Here is a 24,782-nt window from a genome sequence, read left to right as displayed (position 1 = left end):
GGCGGGAGGATCACTTGAGGCAATTTGAGACCAGCTTGGCCAACATAGTGAGACCCCACTTCAATCAATCAATCAATCAATCAATCAATCAAAGGAGGTGACTCTGACAGCTGGTTGTTATTATAGACTTGGGGCTTTTCTCCAGAGGGCTAGCCTGAGGTCTCCTGCCAGGACCCACTGCTGGGATCTGCCTCCTCCTCCTCCTCCCTACACCTCCCACACACGCCCCTCTGTGTTCTTTTCTCTCTGGAGCCCACTATACCTGGATGCTCACCTTAACCTAATTTCAAACGTGTCCAAACCAAAAGCTTACAGAACCTGGCCAGCCTGGGACATGCCCCAGCCCTGCATCCCCAAGGGCAAGTGCAGAAACACGGGGTGAGAGTTTGTCTCTGGGCATCACAGCGCTGCTCAGCTACTCAGGGCTTAGCAATCTTGCCCTTCCGTTTGTCATGGCAACCAACATCAACACTGCCAGGAAGGGAAGGGGAATAGGGGAAGCCCCCAGGAAGTGGAGGGTGCCGGTCTTATCTTACGGATGTGGTCTCAGTTTGCCAGCACCCAGGACCAGGAGCTCTGAAGCTGCAGCTCTGCTAGAGAAAGCATCTTAAGGCTGGGTGGGGGCACAGTGCCCGAAGAGATGAGCCCTATCTCCGTATTGCACCACCTACTGGGCCTAGAATGTGACATGCAGTACAAGAGGCCAAGTGCCTGTTTAGAGGGCTGCTTTATTTAGAGGATTTGGGCTAATCAGCATTTTCTCATTATACCCTTAAAAACAGCCTGCCTTCTGGTGATACTGGATTATCAGTATCACCCGTGGGGTTACATGGCCATAACCCCACGTGGCCAGTACTGGAACAGGGACTTGACATAGAAAGGGGGCCCAGGGTGGTGTTAGGAGGCTTAAAGGTGACACCTGGCTGACTTACACATGAGTACCACAGATACACCCCATGGACACCCCTAGGTGTATGTGTGCAGACAGAGCCCCGCCAATACCACAGACAGAGGAATGAGAGGGGCTGCTGGGCACGACAGATAGCCACAGGGTGAGCACACACCCAGCCTCATCAACTCACAGCTACGAGTGTGCAAGGTGGCACGGGGGCTTGTAGCCTCAACACAGCGGCTGCTCCCAACCCTCAGCTGGCAGACACCTCCTGGGCTGGGATTTGAGGTGACTCTCAGGCTCAAGAACTGCTCTGGGGCACACAGAAAGCAGGGGGTCTCCATGCCCAGGAGGGAATATGCTTGCTGGGCTCCAAGGCACCGGACCTGCTTGCCTGGCCTGTGAGCTCACGGTCAAGGACCACGGGGATAAGGCTCCCTGACTGCCAACTTCATGACCTGCTTTGGCTTCTGCTGCCCAGCTGCTGACCATTTTGCGGTTCATTAACACTTCCCAAGGACATCCGGGGAGAACCAGAGAGACTGCGCTTGATCAATCTGCTGAGCTGCTCCCAGACTCAGGGGGGACAGAGACTCCCACATGGGCGATGCCAGAGATGGGGCTGCCCCTGGCCTACAGCCCAGAGCTCCTCCTGAATCCCCTCCAAACCCAAACGACCCCTTGAGAGGCCCTTCTCCCTGGTAATAAAGGAATCGGGCCTGAGATGCAGCCGATAAGAAGGGGCTCCTCAGGCCATTTCCGCTGCCCTTGAATCCAGCCATTCCCTAACACCCGGCCTTTGAGATGAAGGATCACTGCAGGGGCTTTTGGAAAGCAGGTCGTCCAGATAATCCCCCAAATTCCATGGGTCTGAGATGGGGTCTAGGAATCTATGACTGTAGGAAAATCTCCCCAGGAGACTCTAATGAGGGTCAGGTTTAGGAGCTATACCGAATCTTCCTCCTTCCCCCGTCTCCTGCTCAGATGCCAGAGCTATTGGGGCTGAGAGTCTCAAAATCCCTTTCATTCCTGCCCTGGACAAGTTTGCCTGCCAAGGAAGCCCCAGGAGAGACGAAAATCTCTCACCATGAAAGGCTGAAATCAAGGCAAAAAGACAAGCCTTCTCGTACTCGTGGTTTTACAAAACGAGCCCTTTTCTTTCCTTTTTAGAAAGAAGCGGATTCCACGTCACAGACGGCGTGGAGCGGGTACCTTGAACCGCGCGAGGTATGGGCTGGGGCCCGCCGGCTTCCCGTGCCCGTTGCTGGGCGAGCTCTCCTGCGAGCCGGCGTCTCTCAGCTCCACGCCGGCCGCCGCGTCCCACAGGAATCCTGCATACCCGGCTCCCTGCAGCGGAGAGGGAGACAGAGAGTCTTGGTGCCAGAGTCCACCGCCTGGGGAAAGGAGGCAGAGAGGCCAGAGAGACCGAGAGTAGTCCCTGCTCTGGCTCAAGCTGTTTCTAAACCAAAAGCACACCACAAAAGCCACAGCCACTCTCCCTTGCCACTCCCCAGCCCAAATAATTTCACATATTGCCAATTTCAGAGCTTTCCATTGCAGCCAGGGTGGCCTGGGCTCTTCTGTCTTTGCGGGGAGGTAAGTGAAGCCAGGCTAGGTGCAGAGATATCTTTGGAATCATCACATCCCATGAGGTAGCAATTCATGCTCCCATTTCCCAGATGAGGACACCGCGGCTCAAAGAGGTTAAGTAATGTTCCTGAAATCCCACAGCTGATCACCATGCTGAGACTAAAACATACGACTCCAAGGGATGGGCTTTGCTTACTGATTAGCTGCAGCTTACAACAAATGCTGCCCGGCACCTAGTAAAAGCCCACTCAGTGTTTGCTGGGTGAGTGGAGGTCACAGTTGACAGTCCTAATGGCTTAGGCTGCTCGGGGGCCCTCCGCACGTGGATGGGGCCATGGCAGAGGTGTGAAGCTTAGGTCAGAGGTGCCAGGGCTGGCGGTGGGCCGAGTCCTAGTGCCGGGTGTTAAACCCTGCTGCTCTGAATGTGCCTGCTTTGCGCTGCTGCTGCCGCCTCTGGAGGCTTGGAGAAGAAGACACGCTTCTCCTTTCACCCTACCCCAGCCTCTGCTGTCCATGAGAGTGCTTCCTCAGCACCCGCGGCCTGGGAGCCATCTGCATGTCATTTGAGAGGCCAGCAGTCACCACTCTTCCCCATTGCAAAAGGAGGGGAAGTGACTCTGCACAACCACCCTCCTAGGCAGCCACCACAAAGTCCCCAGGGTCAGCGCAGGTCTAAGCCACACACCTGCCAGGCTCAACCCCTTGTCTGAACATGTGTGTTTTTAGGAGGAAGGAGGAAGGGGATGAATGTATTGTATGCTGGGCACTTCTATATTTCAAATTATCTCCTTGCCCATCCCCTGGAGAATGTGCTGGTTTGGGAATGAGAAGACCTGGGCCTCAGTCCCACCTGAGTCACTTAGCCGTGGGACCCCGGGCGAGCCACTCAGTTTTTCTAAACCCCGGTTTCCTCTGGTGTGGAGGGAGGTAAGTACGACTGCTCTGTTGGCTTTGGAGGATTATCTCTCCATCTGCCAGTTCCCAAGCCACGGTGCCAGAGTAACTTACCTAAAGCATCCCTCAAGTCATCTTCTGCCCAAAAGCCTTCAGGGGCTCCCCGATGGCCCTGGAAGGGGAGCCTCTGCGGTGGGGCCTACTCCTTCCTCTGCCTCCCTCACCAGCTCAGCACTGTTTTCCCCACCCCCACTTCCCTGCGCGCTGCTCCTTCCACCCTGGTTTCTTGTCCCCTCCTGGGAGCCTTTCCCAATGCCCCTGACCTAGGCGCTCCCCTCTCCTCCCGAACAGCAGCCGGAGGAACAGCGTTTCCAGATAGAGAGAGCGAACTGGGCTTGGGTCCAAGCACCACCTCACATTTCAAAAGGGTGGCTTGCGGGCAAATCATTTCATCTTATTAGGTCTTCATCTTCACAGCTGGAAACCACACCTCTGGCTATCGTGGAAGCCCTAGGGAGCTGGAGAGAAGATGCCTGGGCAGAATTTCAGGCATCGGAGAATGGCCCCAGCGGTTACCACTTTCTTATGTTTGTCTAGAGACAGAGATTGAACATTTTCAACCTGCAGGTATATTCTGTTTGATTCACATAGTGTTTACATTTTTTTGGATTATCTGTTCATCTTTAAAATTCAGGAAATTTCCCATTAAAATGAAACTGGGAGGTTTGGCCACGTTGGACCCACAATACTGCATGGTAACAACTGGGTAGACATGGACCCAGCTGCAGCCAGAGTCAGACATGAGTTCTCTCCGTCCACTGCAGGCGGCCAGCCTGCCACCTCATGCCCATCCCGCCTGGCCCTGGCTTGTGCTGTGTTAATGACAAATTCCAAAGCACAGTATCTTTTAAAATCCTATAGCCACCCTATAGGTGAGCTAAGAAAGGGCTATCGCTCCCAGTTTACAGATGAAGGAATTGAGGCTGACAGGTTTTGGTGGATGGAACTCGGGTCTCCCTGCAACCTCATGTTGTTTTCCAATGGCCTTGACACCCTGACCTGGAATGGGGTTACCTGTCTTGCCCTCCAACAGGCTATGCACTCCCTACGGGACAGGCCAGGTCAGGCTTCAGCTGGGATCCCCACTGTGTGTTGCAAAGAGTAAAAATGTGCAGACATGGATAGCTGGGGCTGTTTTTCTCACCAATGTGTATCTGGCATGAAACAAAATGCCTGGTACACAGCCACCTTTCATCAATGATTTGTTGAATGAATGAATACAGTGCTGAATGGACTATAAAAGGCTCGTGAAGCTCAGATACCTACATACATGTAAAGTGTGATTAAAAAAGGAAGGTGGTATTATTCTTATTATTTCTATGTGGACCGGAAGGGAGAGCTGTGAACTAGATGCATTCAAATTCAGCTTTATCTCCAGCCTTCTCTGGATGCATGCTGACTCACTGTCAGCTGCGGGAGCCATTTACACCTCCAAACATAAAACCCAGAGACAGAAGATTTCACGCACCTTTTTAAGTTATAGCTAAAAAGAGGGTAGGGGGTTACTGTCAAAAAATGGCCACTTTTAATCCAGCCTACTTTTATGATTTAAGAGCCTAAATTATAAACATTAATCATATAAGTATAAATCACATGTTTCTGTAAGCATGTTAGGTATACCAGGGATTTAAAAATCTGCATTTGGCCGGGCGCGGTGGCTCAAGCCTGTAATCCCAGCACTTTGGGAGGCCGAGGCGGGTGGATCACGAGGTCAGGAGATCGAGACTATCCTGGCTAACATGGTGAAACCCCGTCTCTACTAAAAATACAAAAAACTAGCCGGGCGTGGTGGCGGGCGCCTGTAGTCTCAGCTACTTGGGAGGCTGAGGCGGGAGAATGGCGTGAACCCGGGAGGCGGAGCTTGCAGTGAGCCGAGATCACGCCACTGCACTCCAGCCTGGGAGACACAGCGAGACTCCGTCTCAAAAAAAAAAAAAAAATCTGCATTTATAGGAACATTACATAATAATACATTTTCAACTCCTGGTTATTATCAGGAGTCTGTTTAAAAATCTAAAACCCCACTGATGTTAAGCATTGCAAGGTGAATAAATCTGGCCTTGAATAATAATATGAGGGAAAACATGTATTTACAGAGATTTACCCTTACCTGCTCACATGGGCAATACTGATGAAAGCAAATTCAAAACCAAAATCTGCCGAACATTTCAATAGAACATTTCTATGTTGAAATCACGTGCATAATTTCTACCACTAGAAGCAAATACTTCATTTGTGAACTAGGGTGAATCTGAAGTTTTCAGTCAACGAGTAATGAGCTCTGCACAAACTTGGCAGAAGACAGAACTGTGGCGAAGGGATTAGAAGGACAAAGGACAGAAATACCCATTTGATGCCTTGGCCCTGGACAGGATTTCTCCTCTCCTCTCCTCCCAACACCCTAAGCTCTCATTTCCGTCTTGGCAGGAGTCCATTCCCAATCTAAACATGAAACGAGAACGAGGGCATTTAGAAATGAATAGCAAGGATTTAAAAATTGGGCAGAAATACAAAATTGCACCAAGGATATTGGCAAAGGAAATTTTTAAATGCCCTTGATTAGGGGAAAAGTATGTTTAAATTAAAGGAAGGGAAAGGCCAGGTTTTGCCGACGAGGGTACCTTCTGGAGCTGATTCGAGGGCTTCTCAGCAACAACAGCCTTCCAGCATCCCCGGGGCCCCTTCCACTTGCGCATGTTGGGCAGGGTCGGCTGGTTTAGCTCCGTGCAGAACTGCAACGACAGAGCACAGGTCAGAAGCGTGGGTTCACGCCTAAAGCAGTCCCGGCTGGTGGTGGCCTGAGAAGCCAGGCACTGCATGATTCTGAGTCATCAGCCTTATTCAGACACTGCTGAACTACATCCCTGTTTTTCAAACACCAGGGTTTGCAAGACCCAGACGACTAAACAAGCACCACACATTAAAAAGAAAACTGCCTGTGTGTGAAACACCAAATTATCACCTGGGGACTCTCAGTTCACAGAAATTGATTCTCTCTGTAGCATTCTTGCCCAAACAGTTCAACAGTTCAAAAAAAGTCATCAGAATCCTTTTCATCCCTGTAAAAGCAGTGGATTGAAGGTCCCAGGAGGATCTGGATCAGTGTCAAATCCAAAGAGGTAACAAGATGGATACATGGTGACTTTCTTCTTCAGGGCTCAGCTTAGAGGGGGCAAAAAATGACCTCCAGCTTCAACTTGAACCACTGTAGTGCTCGTCTTGCTTTCCTCTTGCTGCGGAGAGCTGCTGCAGCACCCACGCATATGCACACGGCATGCACTTCTTTTGCTAATGCATGTTGCACCAATATGGCTGTAAAGTGACTGTCACTGAGGCAAAATAAAATTGCACACAGTAGGATGAAGAGTGGAAAAACTATCTACTTCAAAGTTTGGAGACCAGCTCCTCTAACTCTGCCTCAAACACAACCCCTTCTCTTGGGGTCACACCTCCTCGTCCTTCACAAGCCTTGGAGCACCCCACTCGTTTCTTTCTCTAACCACCCCTACGAGTGAGAGCCTCTTGGCTTCCTTCTGAGCACATCACCGCTCTCTCCCCTTAAGGACTCTCATTCAGCCCCACTGAGGTAGCTTACACCTCTACAGAGAAAACCCCAGCATCTGTACCCATCGCCAGTTGCTCTCCTGAGTTTTAAAAGCACTTCCCACTACCTCCTCAACATCTCTACCTGGAGGTCTCCTTAGCCCCTCACATCAGCAGGTCCCAAAGGGAACGCATTATTCCTTACCCCACCCAGTGCCCATCTTGGCCCAAAGCACTTCTATCCTTCCCGCTGCTCGAACTCCTTCCTCGCCTCCCGCCAGCACATTGATTCCACTGTCGCATGTGTCTGGGTTGCTTCCTTTCTGTTCTCCAGCCACTGCTGGAGCCTGTTTCAGAGTCCCATCTTCTCTCATGGGGGTCACTGGCATAGCTTCTAAGAAGTCCGTCACTGGACTCACCCTGCAGCTATTCACTAAGTTCACTGTCATGGCCATGCTGATGCACCCCTCTGTGGTCCTCCAACTGTGGTCCAGGGACCAGTAGCCACAGAATCACCTGAGAACGTGCTAGAAATCCTAGACCTACTAGATCAGCAGCTCTGAAGTGGGCCCAGCTATCTGTGCCTGAACAAACTTACTGGAAGATTCTGATGCACGCTTGGGTTTGAGAGCTATTGTGGCTGCCCAGGTCCTCCCTCAGCCTCTGCTCCAGATCCTGGCGGTGTGTGAGCAGCCACCACCCTCCCAACACCTCTGCTGCAGAAAGCCGCTCTCATGCCCCCTGGACAGCCCACATCTAATGGCTGGGAGAGGCTAGGGTCCAAAGCTCTGGTCTTTCGCCTCACATTGCTTTATCTGTAAGAGGGAAGATGAAGCACCAGCAAGTACTGAGACAGTCATTTCTCCAGGGACAAGCGCTGTGGGGAAGATGAAACCAGACAAGGGGAGGGAGAGTGCTGAGAGTTCTACTTTAGAAATGGGCTATTCTAGGAGTGATGCTGCTTTTACAGTTAGTCATGTAAGCATCTATCTTTCTCCAGCAGTGGACTCCACAGGGCAGGGACTGTACCTGAGTCTCCTTTATAAACCCCTACCTGGCACAGAGCACAGCACCCAGCGATGCTCTCAAGCATCTGCTGGTGAATCAGAAAACTCAAGGCAAGATTGCGGTCTTCAAATCTGTGCATGACAGCATGACAAACAAAGCAGGGGGCGAGGATGGGGGGTGGAATTTCTCCTTAGGCTATTATCCAAGTAATTGCCTCCATTGTAACCTGACTCTGCATACAGATATGTTCTATGCTGCTGAGTTTGTCTGGGAAGCATTCTCTCTGGAATTTGCTCAACCGTGACTTTTATGGGTTCTGCTTTCAACACAGCCCAGAGCAGAGTGGCTGTGGAGAGAGTCACTGCTGACAGCGGTGAGGGAGCGGGGAAGGTGGAGAGGGTGGGGTTTCACCCTGGATGAGTCCCCTTGGCCAGATGCTCCTGGCTGGAAGCCATCCTCGGATGGGAAATAAAACACTTTGGAAGACGCAGCCAGAATTTATCGACTATAACTTTAGGGATCCTGCGAGGAAATGTACTTCACAAAGGGTCCCATTTCCTGCCGGGGAATCATTTGCTTGCTGAGTGATCATTAGTGCCGCATCCAAGAAGCATTAAAAACAGAGCAGCTCTCCAGTGCCCAGCTGGTGCTTCGCTGTTCTCCACGCAGGGGGTCCCAAACCTGGTTGCTCATCAGAATCTCCTGGGATGCACCCTGGAAAGCTCTATTTTTAAGAAGCACCCCCCGCCCGCCCCCTGCCAAGGGATCAGCCAACCAGGTAGGTCAGAGAGGCCTAGCCGTGGGGGTGGAGAGGGAACGCACCATGGTGCCGTGACTCCCTGTCTGCAGGCAGTGGCGCCACCAGGATCGTTCTTTTCCAGAAATCTAATCTCTCCTAACCCTCAGATACCTGAGGACAGTTGTATCTCCCATTCACACCCAAACCCCATCCCAGCTTCGAAAACCCCTTCCTGGCAACACGATTGTGATGGGAGGGGTCGGAAGTGTGCAGAGGTGGCCCAGGCTGACAGCACTGATTCCCATGCTCGTGGCTCTCACAGGTGGTCTTTTGAGCTGGTCACAGTGTAAGCACCAGTGTCACCTGGGAACCTGTTCAAAATGCAAATTCTCAGGCTCTACCCCGACCTACTTAACTAAAGACTCTCAGGGGTGGGGCCTAGAAGGCTGCATTTTAACAGCCCCTCTAGATGACTCTGACAGGTTCAAGTTGATTTCATGGATGAAGAAAAGACATTCTCATTTTTCTTTGCTTTCTATTAATATTTAAAACTTTTCACTCACAGGTAAGCTCTAGGAGCCGTAAGGAAGCAGAATCCCTGACGCTTAAGGGCCGTCTTTACTCTCTATGCCTGAAGCCCTGTCCTTAACAACCTCTCTCAGCCCACAGAGCAGATCACCCCTCGCTCTGCCTTCTTCTTCAGTATTTATGTTATTGGGGATATTAACTTGAGAGACGACGGAGGTAAGTGTTTATGGCTACAAGCATTCTGTGTCCTAATTTTCATGATCAGAGTTAAGGAAGGAGTAAGTATTTTCTTTTATTTCTAGGACTGAAAAAAGAATTGTTAACTTAGCTATCTGCACTACCTATTCACAGAAAACCTAAGGAGGTGAGCGCCTTTCAGACCCTTGCTACTCAAAGTGTGGTCCACGGACCAGCAACATCAACCTCACTTAGAAGCCTGCCAGAAATGCAAACTCTCAGGCCTACCCTAGACCTGCTGCACCAGAATTGGCATCATTTTCCCAAGACCCCAGCTAAGCTACGAGTTTCTCAAGCTGGAGAATCCTGATTTAGAGCCTTCCTGTTGACCTGTACCAAGGCAGATGCCATTGCACGCACCGTCTTTATTATTCCCAGCACAGCCCACGGGAGGTAACTGCTACCAGTTATTCATGAGCACAGTGCTGCACAGAAAGGTTAAGCCCAAGCTCGAGTTCAAATTCAAGGTTACACAGTTAGCGGGAGGGTCTGAACCCAGAGCTGGTTCCTGCTGCTCTACTTCCTGGCCTCGACAGGTGGAACAGGGGAGGCAGGGCAGATTCAAAAGGGTTGGGGCTGGCCCCCTCTACTGAATCTTTGGCTCCTTTCTCCCAAAAATTTCAAAGGAAAACAAAAGCATCCTCTGAGAGCTCTCAATCTGAACTCCACCTTCAATTGTTTTATGTAGAGCAGCTCGTTCTCACACTTTTTGCTTTGCCCACAAAAGGAAGAAATAAAACTCTTATGTAAAAGCAGTCCACCAGGGCAGAAAGGTCAAAATGGAAGAGGGAAGGTTTGTGTTCATCACAAAGTGTCCCAGACCGGTCTGGTCTGCAAAGTCCAACTACTGCCACCCCACCCTCTCGGGTTTCTGAATCCCCAGTGGCTAACTCATCACCTATCCCTATCTGGTTCTTGTTTTTAAAACCGTGGATTGGTGGACCCCCATCCCGGATTGACTGAGTCTGGTTCTTTGAGGTTCTGGCCAAGGTTGGTACTTCTAACAAGTTCCCCCAAGCAATTCTAAACTACAGTTTGAGAAAAAGCTCAGGCAAGGCTAGACAATTGCCGATTTAGCACTCCTAGTTTTAATTCCTGTGGCCTGGGAAGACAGCTTTCATTATTCCAAACAAACAAATACTATTTTGGCTCTCCCGGGACCCTGTATCTCAAAAGCCTCTGACTTGTGGTTGTAAACAGATAACCCTGTGAGGTAATGTATGAGGCAATATACCGAGCCTGTCACACTATGGCACACAGTAGGTATGTAACGGGCATTTGTTGAATGAATGAATCAGTAGAATCTCTCCTAGGGATCCCAGTTTCTCTCTCTCAGAATCAGTTACGAGAGATACCAGTGAGCTCGATTTGTTTCTCCAGCATCAGACCAAACTGGGTAAAATTGGGTCTTTTAGCATGCTAATGTATTATAATTAGTGTATAAAGAGCAGTGAAGACAACCAGAGGTCACTTTCATTGCCATCTTGGTTTTGGTGGGTTTTGGCCGGCTTCTTTACTGAAACCTGTTTTATCAGCAAGGCCTTTATGACCTGTGTCTTGTGCTGACCTCCTGCCTCATCCTGTGACTTAGAATGCCTAACCACCTGGGTATGCAGCTCAGTGGGTCTCAGCCTCAGTAGGTTACCCAGCCCCTATTCAAGATGGAGTCACTCTGGTTCAAACACCTCTGAAAGTCAGATATTTAAACTCCAATCTACAAGATGTACAAGGTGCCGGCATTTAGAAATGCCAAGTCCTAAAAGAAAGACCACTTTGGCTACACCCTTGGGCTGTGCTGCATCTTGGTTCAGCCCTGAATCAGCTGACTGCAGTGGCAAAGGGCTCTAAGGCTTGAAACCAACAGATTTGTTGCTTGTGGACCTTTGGACTTTTTTTTCTCCTACTTTGGCTCCTCCCTCTTTCTGAAAAGAATATTCCGTAATTCATCTGGTGCTGACTAGGAAATAAAAATAATAAAGGTGGGTCGGGCGCGGTGGTTCACGCCTGTAATCCCAGCACTTTGGGAGGGCGAGGCGGTTGTATCACAAGGTCAGGAGTTTGAGACCAGCCTGACCAACATGGTGAAACCCTGCCTCTACTAAAAATAAAAAAATTAGCCGGGCATGGTGGCACGTGCCTATAATCCCACCTACTCAGGAGGCTGAGGCAGGAGAACGGCTTGAACCCGGGAGGCGGAGGTTGCAGTGAGCCGAGATTGCGCCACTACACTTCAACCTGGGTGACAGAGTGATATTCTGTCCCAAAAATAAATAAATTAAAATAATAATAAAAATAAAGGTGCTCCAACTCCACTCAGTGGTCTGTCCAGCCACCACCAAGTTCAGAGGTCCTTTAGTCTTTCCCTTCCAGTGAAATTAAAGTGCATCCTGGGACTCTGTGAGCAATTTATAAAGATGTGTTGCTAATCTTGACTACACAGCCGGTGACAGAATATCAATAGTACTGGTAGGCATTTTAAAGTAAACTCCGAACGGCCATCCTCATCCTGCTTCTTGGATGGGTGGGGAGGGCATGTTTTCATTTTGAACCCTCTAGGTCAAATTTCCAGATGAAGCTGCTACACCGAGCTGGGTGTTTCACTTGCTTTCCTGACTCTGGACGTGACTTCCCTTTGACAATGAGTTTTGCACATGGTAACAATTTCCTGTGTGTTCTCAGCGGTAGCACTGAAAACGCAATCTATTTTGGTGGATGAAGTTGCACAGGTGAGTTCTCCTTAAAAAGATAAATCCTTACCATAAAAGTAAAGAAGCCCTTGTCTTAGGCCATGCAAGGTCAGGAGACTGAACTTTCATTAAAATACAATAGGACACAGGGCAAATGACAGAGGCAATATTTTTAGAAATGTGAACGGTAAGCAAGGGCGTCCTCACGCCAGGAGCTTGCGCATGGGGATGTTAACAACCGATATTAAAAGCCACCGAACCTGAGGATATCTGTGGGCGAGCACATGGGGGCTCAAACTGAAGAATGGCTGGGGTCATCACAAAATGTCAATGGAGGGACAGCATTAGGAAAAATAGCTAATGCATGCTGGGCTTAATACCTAGGTGATAGGTTGATAGGTGCAGCAAACCACCATGGCACGCATTTACCTATGTACTGCACATCCTGCACATGTACCCCAGAACTTAAAATAAAAATAAAAGTCAATTTATTCTATGAGAAAAGTGAGAACACAAAAGCCAAATGATGTCCAAGTATAAACTAAATATTAACCATGTTTGGCCTTCTAAATAAAACAAAGAAGCCTACTACAAAGTTTTTCTAGGATATTTAAAATATCAAGATGTTGATATTTTGAAAAACCACATGGCCTACAGGGCAGAAATACACTTTCTCTGCTGAGGTCTACTGAGTGCCAAGTGACTTCATGGTTCTTAGCGGCTTGTACAGGCCCTGGCTCTCCTTAGGGCTGAGACAGGAGCTCCCACACTGGATGTAACATGGTCATAAAGCAAGAGCAAGGAGTATTTCAACCTTCTTTCTCCCTCAATCTGTATGAGAGAAAAGATTTCTCATTGGCTCATGCCCTTAAAAGAGAAGAAGACGGGTTCCCGCAGAGCCAAGATGAGGTGTAGCTACCTTTGCTCCAATGCAAATGCAGGTATGCATCCCAGAGGGGGCAGGCCCAAGGTAGGGCAGGGAGCAATGTGTCTTGGGGCTCCAGAGCCACTTTGAACCCTCACACAACACTACCACAGTACTGCCTCTAGGATCCATTCCTACAGGCCCAGCAGCTCAAGGAGGGAGAAGAGGCAGGCCATTCCCTGGGTACACTTAGAGGCTCAGTGAGCAATTATCCTTTTCCAATAATGAAAGAATGAACTGGGCTTGCTTCCTCCTGGCTTCAGAGGTTTCCTCAGAGGGCCACATTTATGGGTGGAAGGAGAGGAGCACAGAGGAGTTCTGGGACCCTGCACACATCACTGAACATCTTTGTGCCTCAGTCTCCCCATCTGTTAAGTAAAGGGATGGGGGGAGATGACTCCAGCCCAGAGGACCTCTAGTTCTAAAAGTGCATGATTCTAGAACTCTGGGAGGAAAAGGCAGGAGGGAGGGGCTAGCATAGAACTGAGAGAGGAAATATGAGTCTCATAAACATTAAAACCCCTTTCTCCCTCCTTCTCTGTGATAATTACCATGTGAGCTCCACCTAAAGACCCCTTGCTAAACTGCCTGGAATAAGAGCTCACTTTTAAGCTCTTATTTACTTAGGTAGTAATCCCAAGAGGTTAATTTGGGTAAATCCAACAATGGTAAGAAGACACAGGTGGCCTAGGAGCTATAACGAGGTTAGCTCCTGAGTCCTGTTTTTTTAAAAATAAAGCCAGGGGGAGGAATGGGGAGAAAAAGGGAACCAACATTGACTAAGTACCAAGGACATGGCAGGCGCTAACCACAGCTCACATTCAGTCCTCATGACAACCCTGGGAGGTTGGGAATAACAATCCCATTTGACACACGACGAAACCAGGGCTCAGAAAGGTAACATGGCCGGGTCACTCCCTGCCACTCAGAAAACAGAAACCAATCGACCGTGAGGGGTGAGGGGTGTGTGTGTGTGTGTGTGTGTGTGTGTGTGTGTGTGTGTGTGTGTGTGTGTGTGTACGCATGCACCACATGCATTCCAACTTGTGAGTTCCCTGGAGCAGCACAGCCACCACCCTGCTGAGGTCAATTTCGTCACTGATGCCTCGGGTCACATAGGCCCTGATGACCCAGATTTCACAGAGAGGACAGTACATCAGTCAACGTTCCTCCCAGGAGGGGCCGGGGCTGGTGGGCCATGCGCACTCCATGTCACATGCCTAGCATTCAGAGCTTTGTAAGGAAGCCCTGTTCTAAATGCTCAGGTCCCACCCTTCCTTGTCAGAGGAGCCACGGGCTTCCTGCTCCTGTGCCACAATGCGCCACTTGTAGGATGGCTCTTTCCCGTTCTTCTTCCATGGGGGCCAGGAAGGCATTCTGGATGACGGTGCATCCTTGTTTAAACATTCTTATCATGCAGAGGAAGGTAGAAAGCAAACAAGGAGACATTTCCTCAGCGCCCACCACCAGCTAATTATTAGCTGCTTTTACAGAACCAAGGGAAGTGACACCCACGTGCTCTCCCGCCACCAGCGACTGCTGGTTCTGTTAGCCTCTCCATTGCCCCACAGACACCAACCACAGGATTCCTGAGCAAGATGGTTACAAAGAAGCGAAGGGAGCACCAAAAAAGAAAAAAAAAAAAAAAAAGGAAAGAAAAAGAAACAACAGAAAAACGTTTGCAAGGGCAATTATGAAACAGAGCAAGATGCACTGGTGAGTTTGTGGAGACTGAAGTGACGTTAGGAGGAGGGAGGAGCTGCGAGGGGTGCAAACACACTCCTTACAGACTCCGCACTTCCACACTGTGGCCATCGTCATCAGAGTCATCTTCATCACTCATCTCTGCCCTTTAGGAATGTTCCAAAGGTTCTTTACTTCTCCAAAGGTCTTTGGATGCTAAGACTCTTAATCCTAGATGGGAATTAAGACTTCCATAGTAATTTCATGGGCTTTTTTTTTTCTTTAAGTTAATGGCAGGGGGCAGTGGTTCATGCCTGTAATCCTAACACTTCGGGAGGCCGAGGCAGATGGATCACTTGAGGTCAGGAGTTCAAAACCAACCTGGCGAACATGGTGAAACCCCATCTCTACTAAAAATACAAAAAATTAGCAGGGTGTTGTGGCAGGCGTCTGTAATCCCAGCTACATGGGAGGCTGAGGCTGGAGAATCGCTTGAACCTGGGAGGTGGAGACTGCAGTGAGCTGAGATCGTGCCATTGCACTCCAGCCTGGGTGACAGAGTGAGACTCTGTCTCAGAATAGAATAGAATAGAATAGAATAGAATAGAATAGAATAGAATAGAATAGAGGCTTATGTTCCTTACACCTTATACAAAAATTAACTCAAGATGGATTAAAGACTTAAATGTAAAACCTAAAACCATAAAAACCCTAGAAGAAAACCTAGGAATACCATTCAGGACATAGGCATGGGCAAAGACTTCATGACTAAAACACCAAAAGCAATGGCAACAAAAGCCAAAACACACAAATGGGATCTAATGAAACTAAAAAGCTTCTGAACAGCAAAAGAAACTATCATCAGAGTGAACAGGCAACCTACAGAATGGGGGAAATTTTTGCAATCTATCTGACAAAGGGCTAATATCCAAAATCGACAAGGAACTTAGACAAATTTACAAGAAAAAACCAAACAATCCCATCAAAAAGTGGGCACAGGATATGAACAGACACTTCTCAAAAGAAGATGTTTATGCAGCCAACAAACATAAGAACAAAAGCTCATCATCACTGGTCATTAGAGAAATGCAAATCAAAACCACAATGAGATACCATCTCATTCCAGTTAGAATGTTGATCATTAAAAAGTCAGGAAACAGGCCGGGCATGGTGGCTCACGCCTGTAATCCCAGCAAGGCAGGTGGATCACGAGGTCAGGAGTTCGAGACCAGCTTGGCCAACATGGTGAAACCCTGTCTCTACTAAAAATACAAAAAATTAGCCAGGCGTGGTGGCGGGCACCTATAAACCCAGCTACTCGGGAGGCTGAGGCAGGAGAATGGCTTGAACCCAGGAAGCGGAGGTTGCAGTGAGCTGAGATTACGCCATTGTACTCCAGCCTGGGTGACAAAGCGAGACTCTGTCTCAAAATAAATAAATAAATAATAGTGATAAATAAAAAGGAAACAATAGCTTGCTGGAGAGGATGTGGAGAAACAGGAATGCTTTTACACTTGGTGGAAGTATAAATTAGTTCAACCATTGTGGAAGACAGTGTGGCGATTCCTCAAGGATCTAGAACTAGAGATACCATTTGACCCAGCAATCCCATTACTGTGTATATACCCAAAGGATTATAAATCATTCTACTATAAAGACACATGCACATGTATATTTACTGCAGCACTATTTACAATAGCAAAGACTTGGAACCAACACAAATGCCCATCAATGATAGACTGGATAAAGAAAATGTGGCACATATACACCATGGAATACTATGCAGCCATAAAAAAGGATGAGTTCATGTCCTTTGCAGGGACATGGATGAAGCTGGAAACCATCATTCTCAGCAGACCAATACAGGAACAGAAAACCAAACACCACATGTTCTCACTCATAAGTGGGAGTTGAACAATGAGAACATATGGACACAAGGCAGGGAACATCACACACCAGGGCCTGTCAGGGGTGGGGGGCTAGAGAGGGATAGCATTAGGAGAAATACCTAATGTAGATGATGGGTTGATGGGTGCAGCAAACCACCATGGCACATGTATACCTATGTAACAAACCTGCATGTTCTGCACATGTATCCCAGAACTTAAAGTATAGTAAATAAATAAAGGCTTATGTCCTGCTATAAATAAATATAAGTGTGGGATAATTTATAAAATAGAGACTCAGAAAAAATTAAGTATAATACCACTGTGCAAAGACCACTACTGCTAATCTTTTTGGTGGAATTCCTTCTAGGCTGTTTCCTGTGCATTTTATCAATATATCTTATCTGTCTGTATACACACACACACACACACACACGCACACACACATTCTGCTTTTCCCACTTATACTGTGCCATGTTATCATAAGCTCTTTTAAAATCACGTCCTTCCTGGGCCATCTAACCTGCTGTTGTTCAGTGTGCCATCTCCCTGGTGGCGAAGCTTTCATTGGCTGGAGGAAATTTCTGCCTTTTTGAGGTTCATTTCTAATCAATATGAAACATCCTAAAATCTCCTAGCAAGGTAGCAATAAAACTTCACACACCATGCCCTCTCATGCTCAAAATGATTTTTATCTATATGTTTAGAAAAGAATCCTGGGTAAGAATTTTAAGTGACAATATCTTTGTTTCCAAAAGTAAATCAGTAGGTTTTCGTTGCTGGGTTTTGCTTTATTTTTTTAAATTTTAAATTAGAATAGAGATGGGATCTCACTATGTTGCCCAGGCTGCTCTTGAACTCCTGGGTTCAGGCGATCCTTCTGCATGGGCCTCCTGAAGTACTGGGATTCTAGGCATGAGCCACTGCGCCCAGCCTGCTTTGTTTTAATATACCTGCCTGTGATAAACAGATGGCAGCACAGGGGCCTGGGGAATGAATGACCAAAGACATTAACCCCCCAAAACATACGATCAGAAAGGATATGACTCTTTAGTTTTTTAGAGACGGGGTGTCTTGCTATGTTGCCCAGGATAGACTCCAACTTCTGGGCTCAAGCCATCCTCCCGCCTCAGCTTCCTAAGTAGCTGGGACCAGGTGTGAGCCACCACACCTGGCTTGACTCTTTCCTTTTTAAATCACTGACTGACACAAGACAAGAGTCTTCATAAATAGCTTAGTTTTTTACATATGAAGACAAATCCTCACCTTAATTTTTTCCCTCTAGCTTTATTTATAACAAAGTGGTTCTTTAGATAATTTGTCTTGACATCAACCTGTATTTGTTAGGACCTTCAGGAGCGCATGAAGCCCTAAATAAGTTGAGTAGCTTGGTTATCTGTGTGTTTAAAATAGCCATGGGATTGCCAAGCCAGAACTTGGTGGGAATATCTACTGCCCACTCCAGTGCTTTAAACAAACCCATGCAGACTCCAGCAGGAAACACTACTGCCATCACTCAGATTTCTCCTCTATGAGAAGAGTTCTTCCACATCCTGAATGCTTAAGTCCACTCATTATTTAACAGTAAGGTTAAGAACACAGACTCTAGAGAAAGGCTGCCTGGATTCAAACTTTGGATCTACCACTTACCAAGAGTTCTGACTTTGGACAAATGACTCATGTATTCTGTGCCTCTGTTTCACCATCTGTAACAAGGGGCAAAGAATCATTGCTGCCTCACGTATTTGCGATTTCTAATGCAGGCAGCACAGGCCTGGCACCCAGCAAGTCTCTGTATGTGCTCTCCTGGTTGTTAGATGCACTGGGCTGCTCCCTCAGGCCTAGATTACAGAGAGACAGATCCCCCTTCAACATTCCACACTTGGCAGCACAATTTCTGAAACACACCAGCAAAGGAAGGAGGCAAGAATCATGGTTGGGGCCAGGAGCCAGCATTGCATACTGGGAGGTAGAGCTCCCCAAAATAAAGCACTGCTGGCATGGATAGAGGGATGGAAAGCTATGGTTGGTAATATTATCTGGTGAGGAGAATGGACTCATCTGATCATTCGACAAAAACTTAGCAAGCAGCTGGGTACGGTGGCTCACGCCTGTAATCCCAGCACTTTGGGAGGCCAAAGTGGGTGGATCATGAGGTCAGAGTGAGAGACCAGCCTGGCCAACATGGTAAAACCCCGTCTCTACTAAAAATACAAAAATTAGCCTGGGATTACAGGCACGGTCGTGGGTGCCTATAATCTCAGCTACTTGGGAGGCTGAGGCAAGAGAATCTCCTGAACCCGGAAGGCGGAGGTTGCAGTGAGCCGAGATCACGCCACTGCACTCCAGCCTGGGTGACAGAGCAAGGTTCCATCTCAAAAACAACAACAACAACAACAACAACAACAACAAAACAATAAGTACCAAACGGGGCCATCCTGGGCTAGGTTCTTATCTTAGTCAGTTCAGGGCTGCTACAAGAAATGCCATAGATTGGGTGACTCAAACAACAAATATTTATTTCTCACAGTTCTGGAGGCTGGAGGTCCAAGACCAAGGTTCCAGCGATTCCATTCCCGGTGAGGGCTCACTTCCCAGTCTGCAGACAGTCACCTTCTTCCTGTGTCCTCGCATGGCAGAGAATCATCTATCTCATGTCTCTTCTCACAAGGGTACTCATCTCATTGATGACGGCTGCACCCTCATGACCCAATTACTTCCCAAGGACTCTACCTCCAAACACCATCACACTGGGGATTAGGACTTGAACATAGGAAGTTGGTGGGAGGCAGGGGATACAAACAGCTGGTCCATGGCAATTCTGGAGCTATCATGGGGAGTAAAACAGACATGGTCCTTTGCCCAACATGAACTTACAGTCTTACAAATAATCACCTGCGTGTACAACTGCAGCTGGGGCCTGGGCTGCAGAGGAGTGGTTCCAGGAGCTTGTGTTTATCCAGGACAGTCTTGGTGTTGGTGTTCACTTAGTTGGGGAAAGCTTCTCTGAAGAGGTGATGCTTGAGCTCAGAACTCAAGGATAAGAGGAGTTAATTAAGCCAAGAGGAAGGGAGAGCATTCTAGGCAGCACAGACAGCATGTGCAAAGGGCCTGTGATGGGACAGAGCATGGAGAGTTTGCAGGACAGAGAGGCCAGTGTGGCTGTGGCACAGATGGGGAGGGAGGGGGCAGGGTAGGGAGATGAGCTTGCAGAGGCCTGGCCATGCAGGGACCCCCATACCCTGAAAGAAGCTTGTTTCTTATCCCTTGAGCAATCCTAAGATCACCGCAGGGTGTGAAGAGGGGATCTGAATTTTGAAAAGTCCGTGGGGCTATGGTATACAGTACCAGTTGCAGAAGGGCCAGGGTGGACACAAAAATGCCAGCTGAGTACTGCAGTAACAGAGGTAGCTTGACTGGGAGGACGGCAGTGGGCAGACTCCAGAGATAATGTGCTTGGCACCAAAGAAGTGAGAATCGTATTCAGACAAATACTTGTACATGAATGTTCATAGAAGCACTACTCCCAGTAGCTCGAAGATGCAAACGACCCAAATGTCCACCAGCAGAAGAATGGAGAAACACACTGTGGTATATTCATGCAAGAAAGTATTATTCAGCCGTGAAAAAGCAATGAAGTACTGATACACAGATGAACCCTGAACACATTATACTAAGTGAAAAAAGCTAGACACAAAAGGCTACATATTGTATGACTCCATTTGCACAAGACATCCAGAGTAGGTAAATCTTACTTTGGACAGAATCCAGATTGGTAGGTGCCATGGGCTGAGGCGAGAGGGGAAGGGGGAGTGACTGTTTAGTAGGTTTGAGGTTTCCTTTTTGGATGATAAAAATATCTTGGAACTAGATAGAGGTGATAGTTGCACACGATGTGACTCTCCTAAATGCCGCTTAATTGTTTACTTTAAAATGGTTGATCATTCATTTTATGTTATGTGAATTATACATCAATAATTTAAAAAGTGACTTGAGTGATGGGCTAGGTGTTGAGGGTAATACAGAGGAACCACACCGTCATTCAACAAACACTGAGGATTTTGCGTGAATGGGTGCTGCTCTAGGCTACTGCTGTCGTGGAGCTCTCGGTCAGGGGAGAGACAGGAGTTCAGTGCCCTGCCCTGGGAGGCTGGCTGCCTCTAGACTAGAAGAATTCAAACGTCTCTCCACATATGGTTACTGAGCACCTAGGAGAGGAATGCACAGCCCAGTAATTCTTGGAATACTGGCTCTTTGAAGTGCAAAAAAAGACACTTTTAGGGCAAATAAAATAAATACTTCTTTCCAAATTAGGCGCTAAATTTGTGAGTAATTACTGAAATGAATTATTCTAAGTGGAAGCAAGTCTGAAAATAGCACTGATTTTTGGAGGGCTTTGTGGCTATTTTGTGGGAGTCTAGGAAAGTTACAGGCAGCGTGGCAAACCCCAAGTGAGAGCGGAAACACTGGGATGGCCACACCATGATTTGCACCAGACATGCCCTTCCATAGATTCTAAGGTTTACATCGCCTGAGATGCATGCCGGCCGGGAAGGAAGGCTGAGAACGCAGAGTTTCACTTGGCACTTCCTACTGAAATGCTGAACCCCAAATCTGGCAGGAAATGCCAGCCATGCCTGTTACAACATTGAGCTTGTAAGCAAAAAGGGATCTGCCCCAGGTTTGCAAGATGATAACTTGTTTCCTCAAACAAACCATGTTGATTTACCCAACCACCGTTCTCCCTTTCTAGAGTTTTCTTCCTCTTTGATATTTTCAAGTTCACAGGCTGAAAGAATGTGTAAGACAGACACATGAGACAGACGGTTTCCTAACCCGAGAAACCACCCAACAAGAAAACTGAATAGTAGGAGTATGTTTAAGAGAAAGGGCAGGGACGAGGAAAAGGAAGACGGAAGAGAGAGGAAGCCAACACAAAGGGGAAAGGATTAATAATTATTTAGGTACTCAAATCCAAAGAAAATGAGTTATGAGTAGGACCAAGCCAGCAGTTTACAATAGCTCCCCATTCCTACCCTCTTACATGAACACCCACTTATTTTTTTAAACCCCAAGGATACATTTTCTCTGTCTGTAAACACTGAAGACTAGTTCACTCTCAGGCAGGCTCTAGATGGCCAGGCTCCCAGAACTTCCCAGGCATATTTCTGTGAAGAAGCCAGAGTTGTTCAGGAATTGTCACATTACACAGAATTAGGACTTATGGACCCTCAGGGAAATTGTTCTGGTTGCAATTTTTTTTATGCAGTGCCAGCCTTCAGCTATTTTAAATGGTGTTTATGCAGCCAGCTCTGCTCTGCGGTGGCAATAATCATAAAAATAAAGACTTCAAAGCCCTGGGTGAAAGTCCTACTGATTCATGACTTATTTTATTTTGATCTGCATTATGTCAAATCCTAGTCTTTACAGCCTGCATGTTTCCTATTTTATTTCAAGGCAAATCACACAGATTTTTTTTTTTTTTTTTTCAGTGTGGGCAGCAAGAACTACAGGTGGCAGTTCATGAAACAGCATTCTCACTTTGGAGAATGTCCTGAGAGTCACTGGTTCTCCGTTTTCTTTCGTGCTAATGGGAGAAATGGAAAGCCAAATCCCCAAGCTATCTTTTAGTTCAGCTCCCTTCCTGTGAAATTTTTGGCCGCAGGCTCTCAAAAATAGACAAACTGTTTGGTGCTAGTTTCACAGGCTTTTCTGGCTCCCTCCAACATACTGGGCACTGTGGGCCAAAAGCAAACTGGACACAGAGGAGGAGAGACGGGTTACAAAAATCAAATACCAGGCAAGGACCATATAATGGATGCCATGACAGTGTCCTGCAGGCCAGGAGGAGACACTTCATATTAATGACTTGGAACCACAGCAGCTTGCATTTCCTAGAATGCTCACCCTGTGCCAATGCTTCAGGCCCTTTACACACGTGCCACGATGTGGTCCATGTGATGGTTCTGTGTGGGTGGGAGGTGTCATCATCCTTGCTCAACAGAGGATGAATGCAGGGCTGAAGGGGTTAAGTAACAGACTCAAGATTAACCACAGGGTAAGTGGCCAGGCCAGGACCCAAATCCATGTCTATCGTCCTGACTTCACTGCGGGCTTCCCCCTGAAGCAACTCTAAGGAAGGAGTAATAGGATCAAGCTTGCGTTTCCGAAGGATTACTCTGCTAACAATATAAATGAGGAACTGTAACAAAAGGAAACTAGAGAGACCAAACTGTAATTCTGTATGTCTTAGCTTTTCTTCTTGCTTTAAAATTTTTTAGAAATTTCACTTTTCTAGCCATAGTATGAATACCAATTAACTGGTGTGAGCTTTATCTATGTAAAAGTCTCTCTCCCACAAACATATATATTATAATTTTTTCATAAATAAAAGCTGGTTTAGTGCTGTTTCCAAATAAATTAAGCAATGAAACCGTCAAAAATGTCCCTGCCACATCCTGAAATGAAGCATAAAAATACTAGTTACTTCCTCCCCTCTCACTCGCAAACGTATCCTTGCAAAGCAAGTGCGGGACAAGAATGTGTAGGTCAAGAGAAACAAAACAAACAATTGATACATAGCAATGTATTCTCCCACTAGGAGATTTAGGCAGATGGATGGAGGGAGGGAAGACAGAACTTACCTGCTAGAGGTGAGCTATAATACAAAACTGTGGTCTCATGAATTGTAATCACGGGAGAAAGGCCCTGATGCTCTCCCAGGAGCTGATGCAAATGTTGGGATTTGGGCAAAGCCCCAGAACGTGACATCTTCTCTTCCAGGTTTACCCCTTCGAATTGTACATGCTGGGGATCTTGTTTTAATCCTGGATACTTCCGACCCCTGAAGATCCCCAGAGCTATACACATGGGGAAGACGCTCTGCTCTGTGACTCAACAGCGCTTCCATGGAGCCTCTTAGATAGATTTCTTGACTGTCTCCTTGTGGAGGGAGCCACTGACAGGTGAACTGAGAGCAGGTAATTTCAGAGTCACTCCTATGTGAGGTCCTGCTTTTTTTTTTTTTATTGAGACAGGGTGTTTCTCAGTCACCAAGGCTGGAGTGCAGTGGTGCAATCACAGTTCACTGCAGCCTCAACCTTCTGGGCTCAGGCAATACTCCCACCTCAGCCTCCTAAGTAGCTGGGACTACAGATGTGCACCGCCACACCCGGCCAATTTTTGTATATTTTGTATAAATGGAATTTCACCATGTTGCCCAGGCTGGTTTTGAAACTCCTGGGCTCAAGCAATCCTCAGCCTCCCAAGTAGCTGGTGCCACAGGCATGCACCACCACGAACAACTAATGTTTTTTTATTATTTTATTTCTTGTAGAGACAGAGTCTCCTATTGTTAGAGCATGTAGCTAGTCAGACACGAGCAGGACAGAAGAGAGCCCTCCCCTACCCCATACACCACGACTGTCAGGCGACCAGCAGGTGACGGTCAGGCGGCTGTAAAACTGTCTCTCGAAAACAATAATTGGTCACAGCTGCCCCCAGGGACAGGCAGTCTCCCAGCAGATAAACACCTGAAGCTGGTGATCAGCAGCTTCCCCATAAGATGTCAGGAGCTGGGTGAGTGGGCTCAGGAATGTGCACTTAGAGGCACAATGGCAGAGTTTAACTGGTATATGACCTTCCTCCAGGAACACTCGACTGGTACCGGCAAAATGCCTCAAGTGAGCATGTGTACAACTTCACTAAACACACTGTACATGCTCCCCTCCCAAGTGCTGGCAGACCACTGGGCATGAGGACAGCCCACTCCAAAAGAAGAATCACAGGAGATGAGACACAACCCCCTGAATACATGCCAACATATGGAATCCCAAGACAAAGGTCAAACCATGCACTTGAATCTCTCAAGTCACTCACTTGGCCCTCTTCCAAGTGTACTTTACTTCCTTTTGTCCCTGCTCTAAAAGTTTTTAATAAACTTTCACTCTTGCTCTAAAACTTGCCTTGGTCTCTCATTCTGTCTGATGACCCTCAGACAATTTTTTTTTCCTCTGAGAAGGCAAAAACTGAGGTTGCTGTAGATCCTATGGATTCCCCATTACTAACAGTACATTGCCCAGGCTCGTCTCGAACTCCTGGGGTCAAGTAA

General features: G+C 47.6%; 1 protein-coding gene across 1 annotated transcript in view; it reads right to left on the bottom strand.

Annotated features, from left to right (window-relative positions):
• The window catches only part of EEPD1 (endonuclease/exonuclease/phosphatase family domain containing 1), a 144,702-nt gene that overhangs the window by 12,421 nt on the left and 107,499 nt on the right, over nucleotides 1-24,782 (bottom strand). The window contains exons 4-5 of the mRNA XM_050785498.1: nucleotides 6,058-6,168; nucleotides 2,105-2,239 (exon numbers count right to left, since the gene is read on the bottom strand). Of these exons, the coding sequence (XP_050641455.1) occupies nucleotides 2,105-2,239; nucleotides 6,058-6,168 (246 nt within the window). The remainder of the gene's footprint in view (nucleotides 1-2,104; nucleotides 2,240-6,057; nucleotides 6,169-24,782) is intronic.

The sequence above is a fragment of the Macaca thibetana genome, chromosome 3 (genome assembly GCF_024542745.1).
Source record: "Macaca thibetana thibetana isolate TM-01 chromosome 3, ASM2454274v1, whole genome shotgun sequence".
In the NCBI taxonomy this organism is placed as follows: Eukaryota; Metazoa; Chordata; class Mammalia; order Primates; family Cercopithecidae; genus Macaca; species Macaca thibetana.
This window is presented reverse-complemented; position numbering and strand designations above follow the sequence as displayed.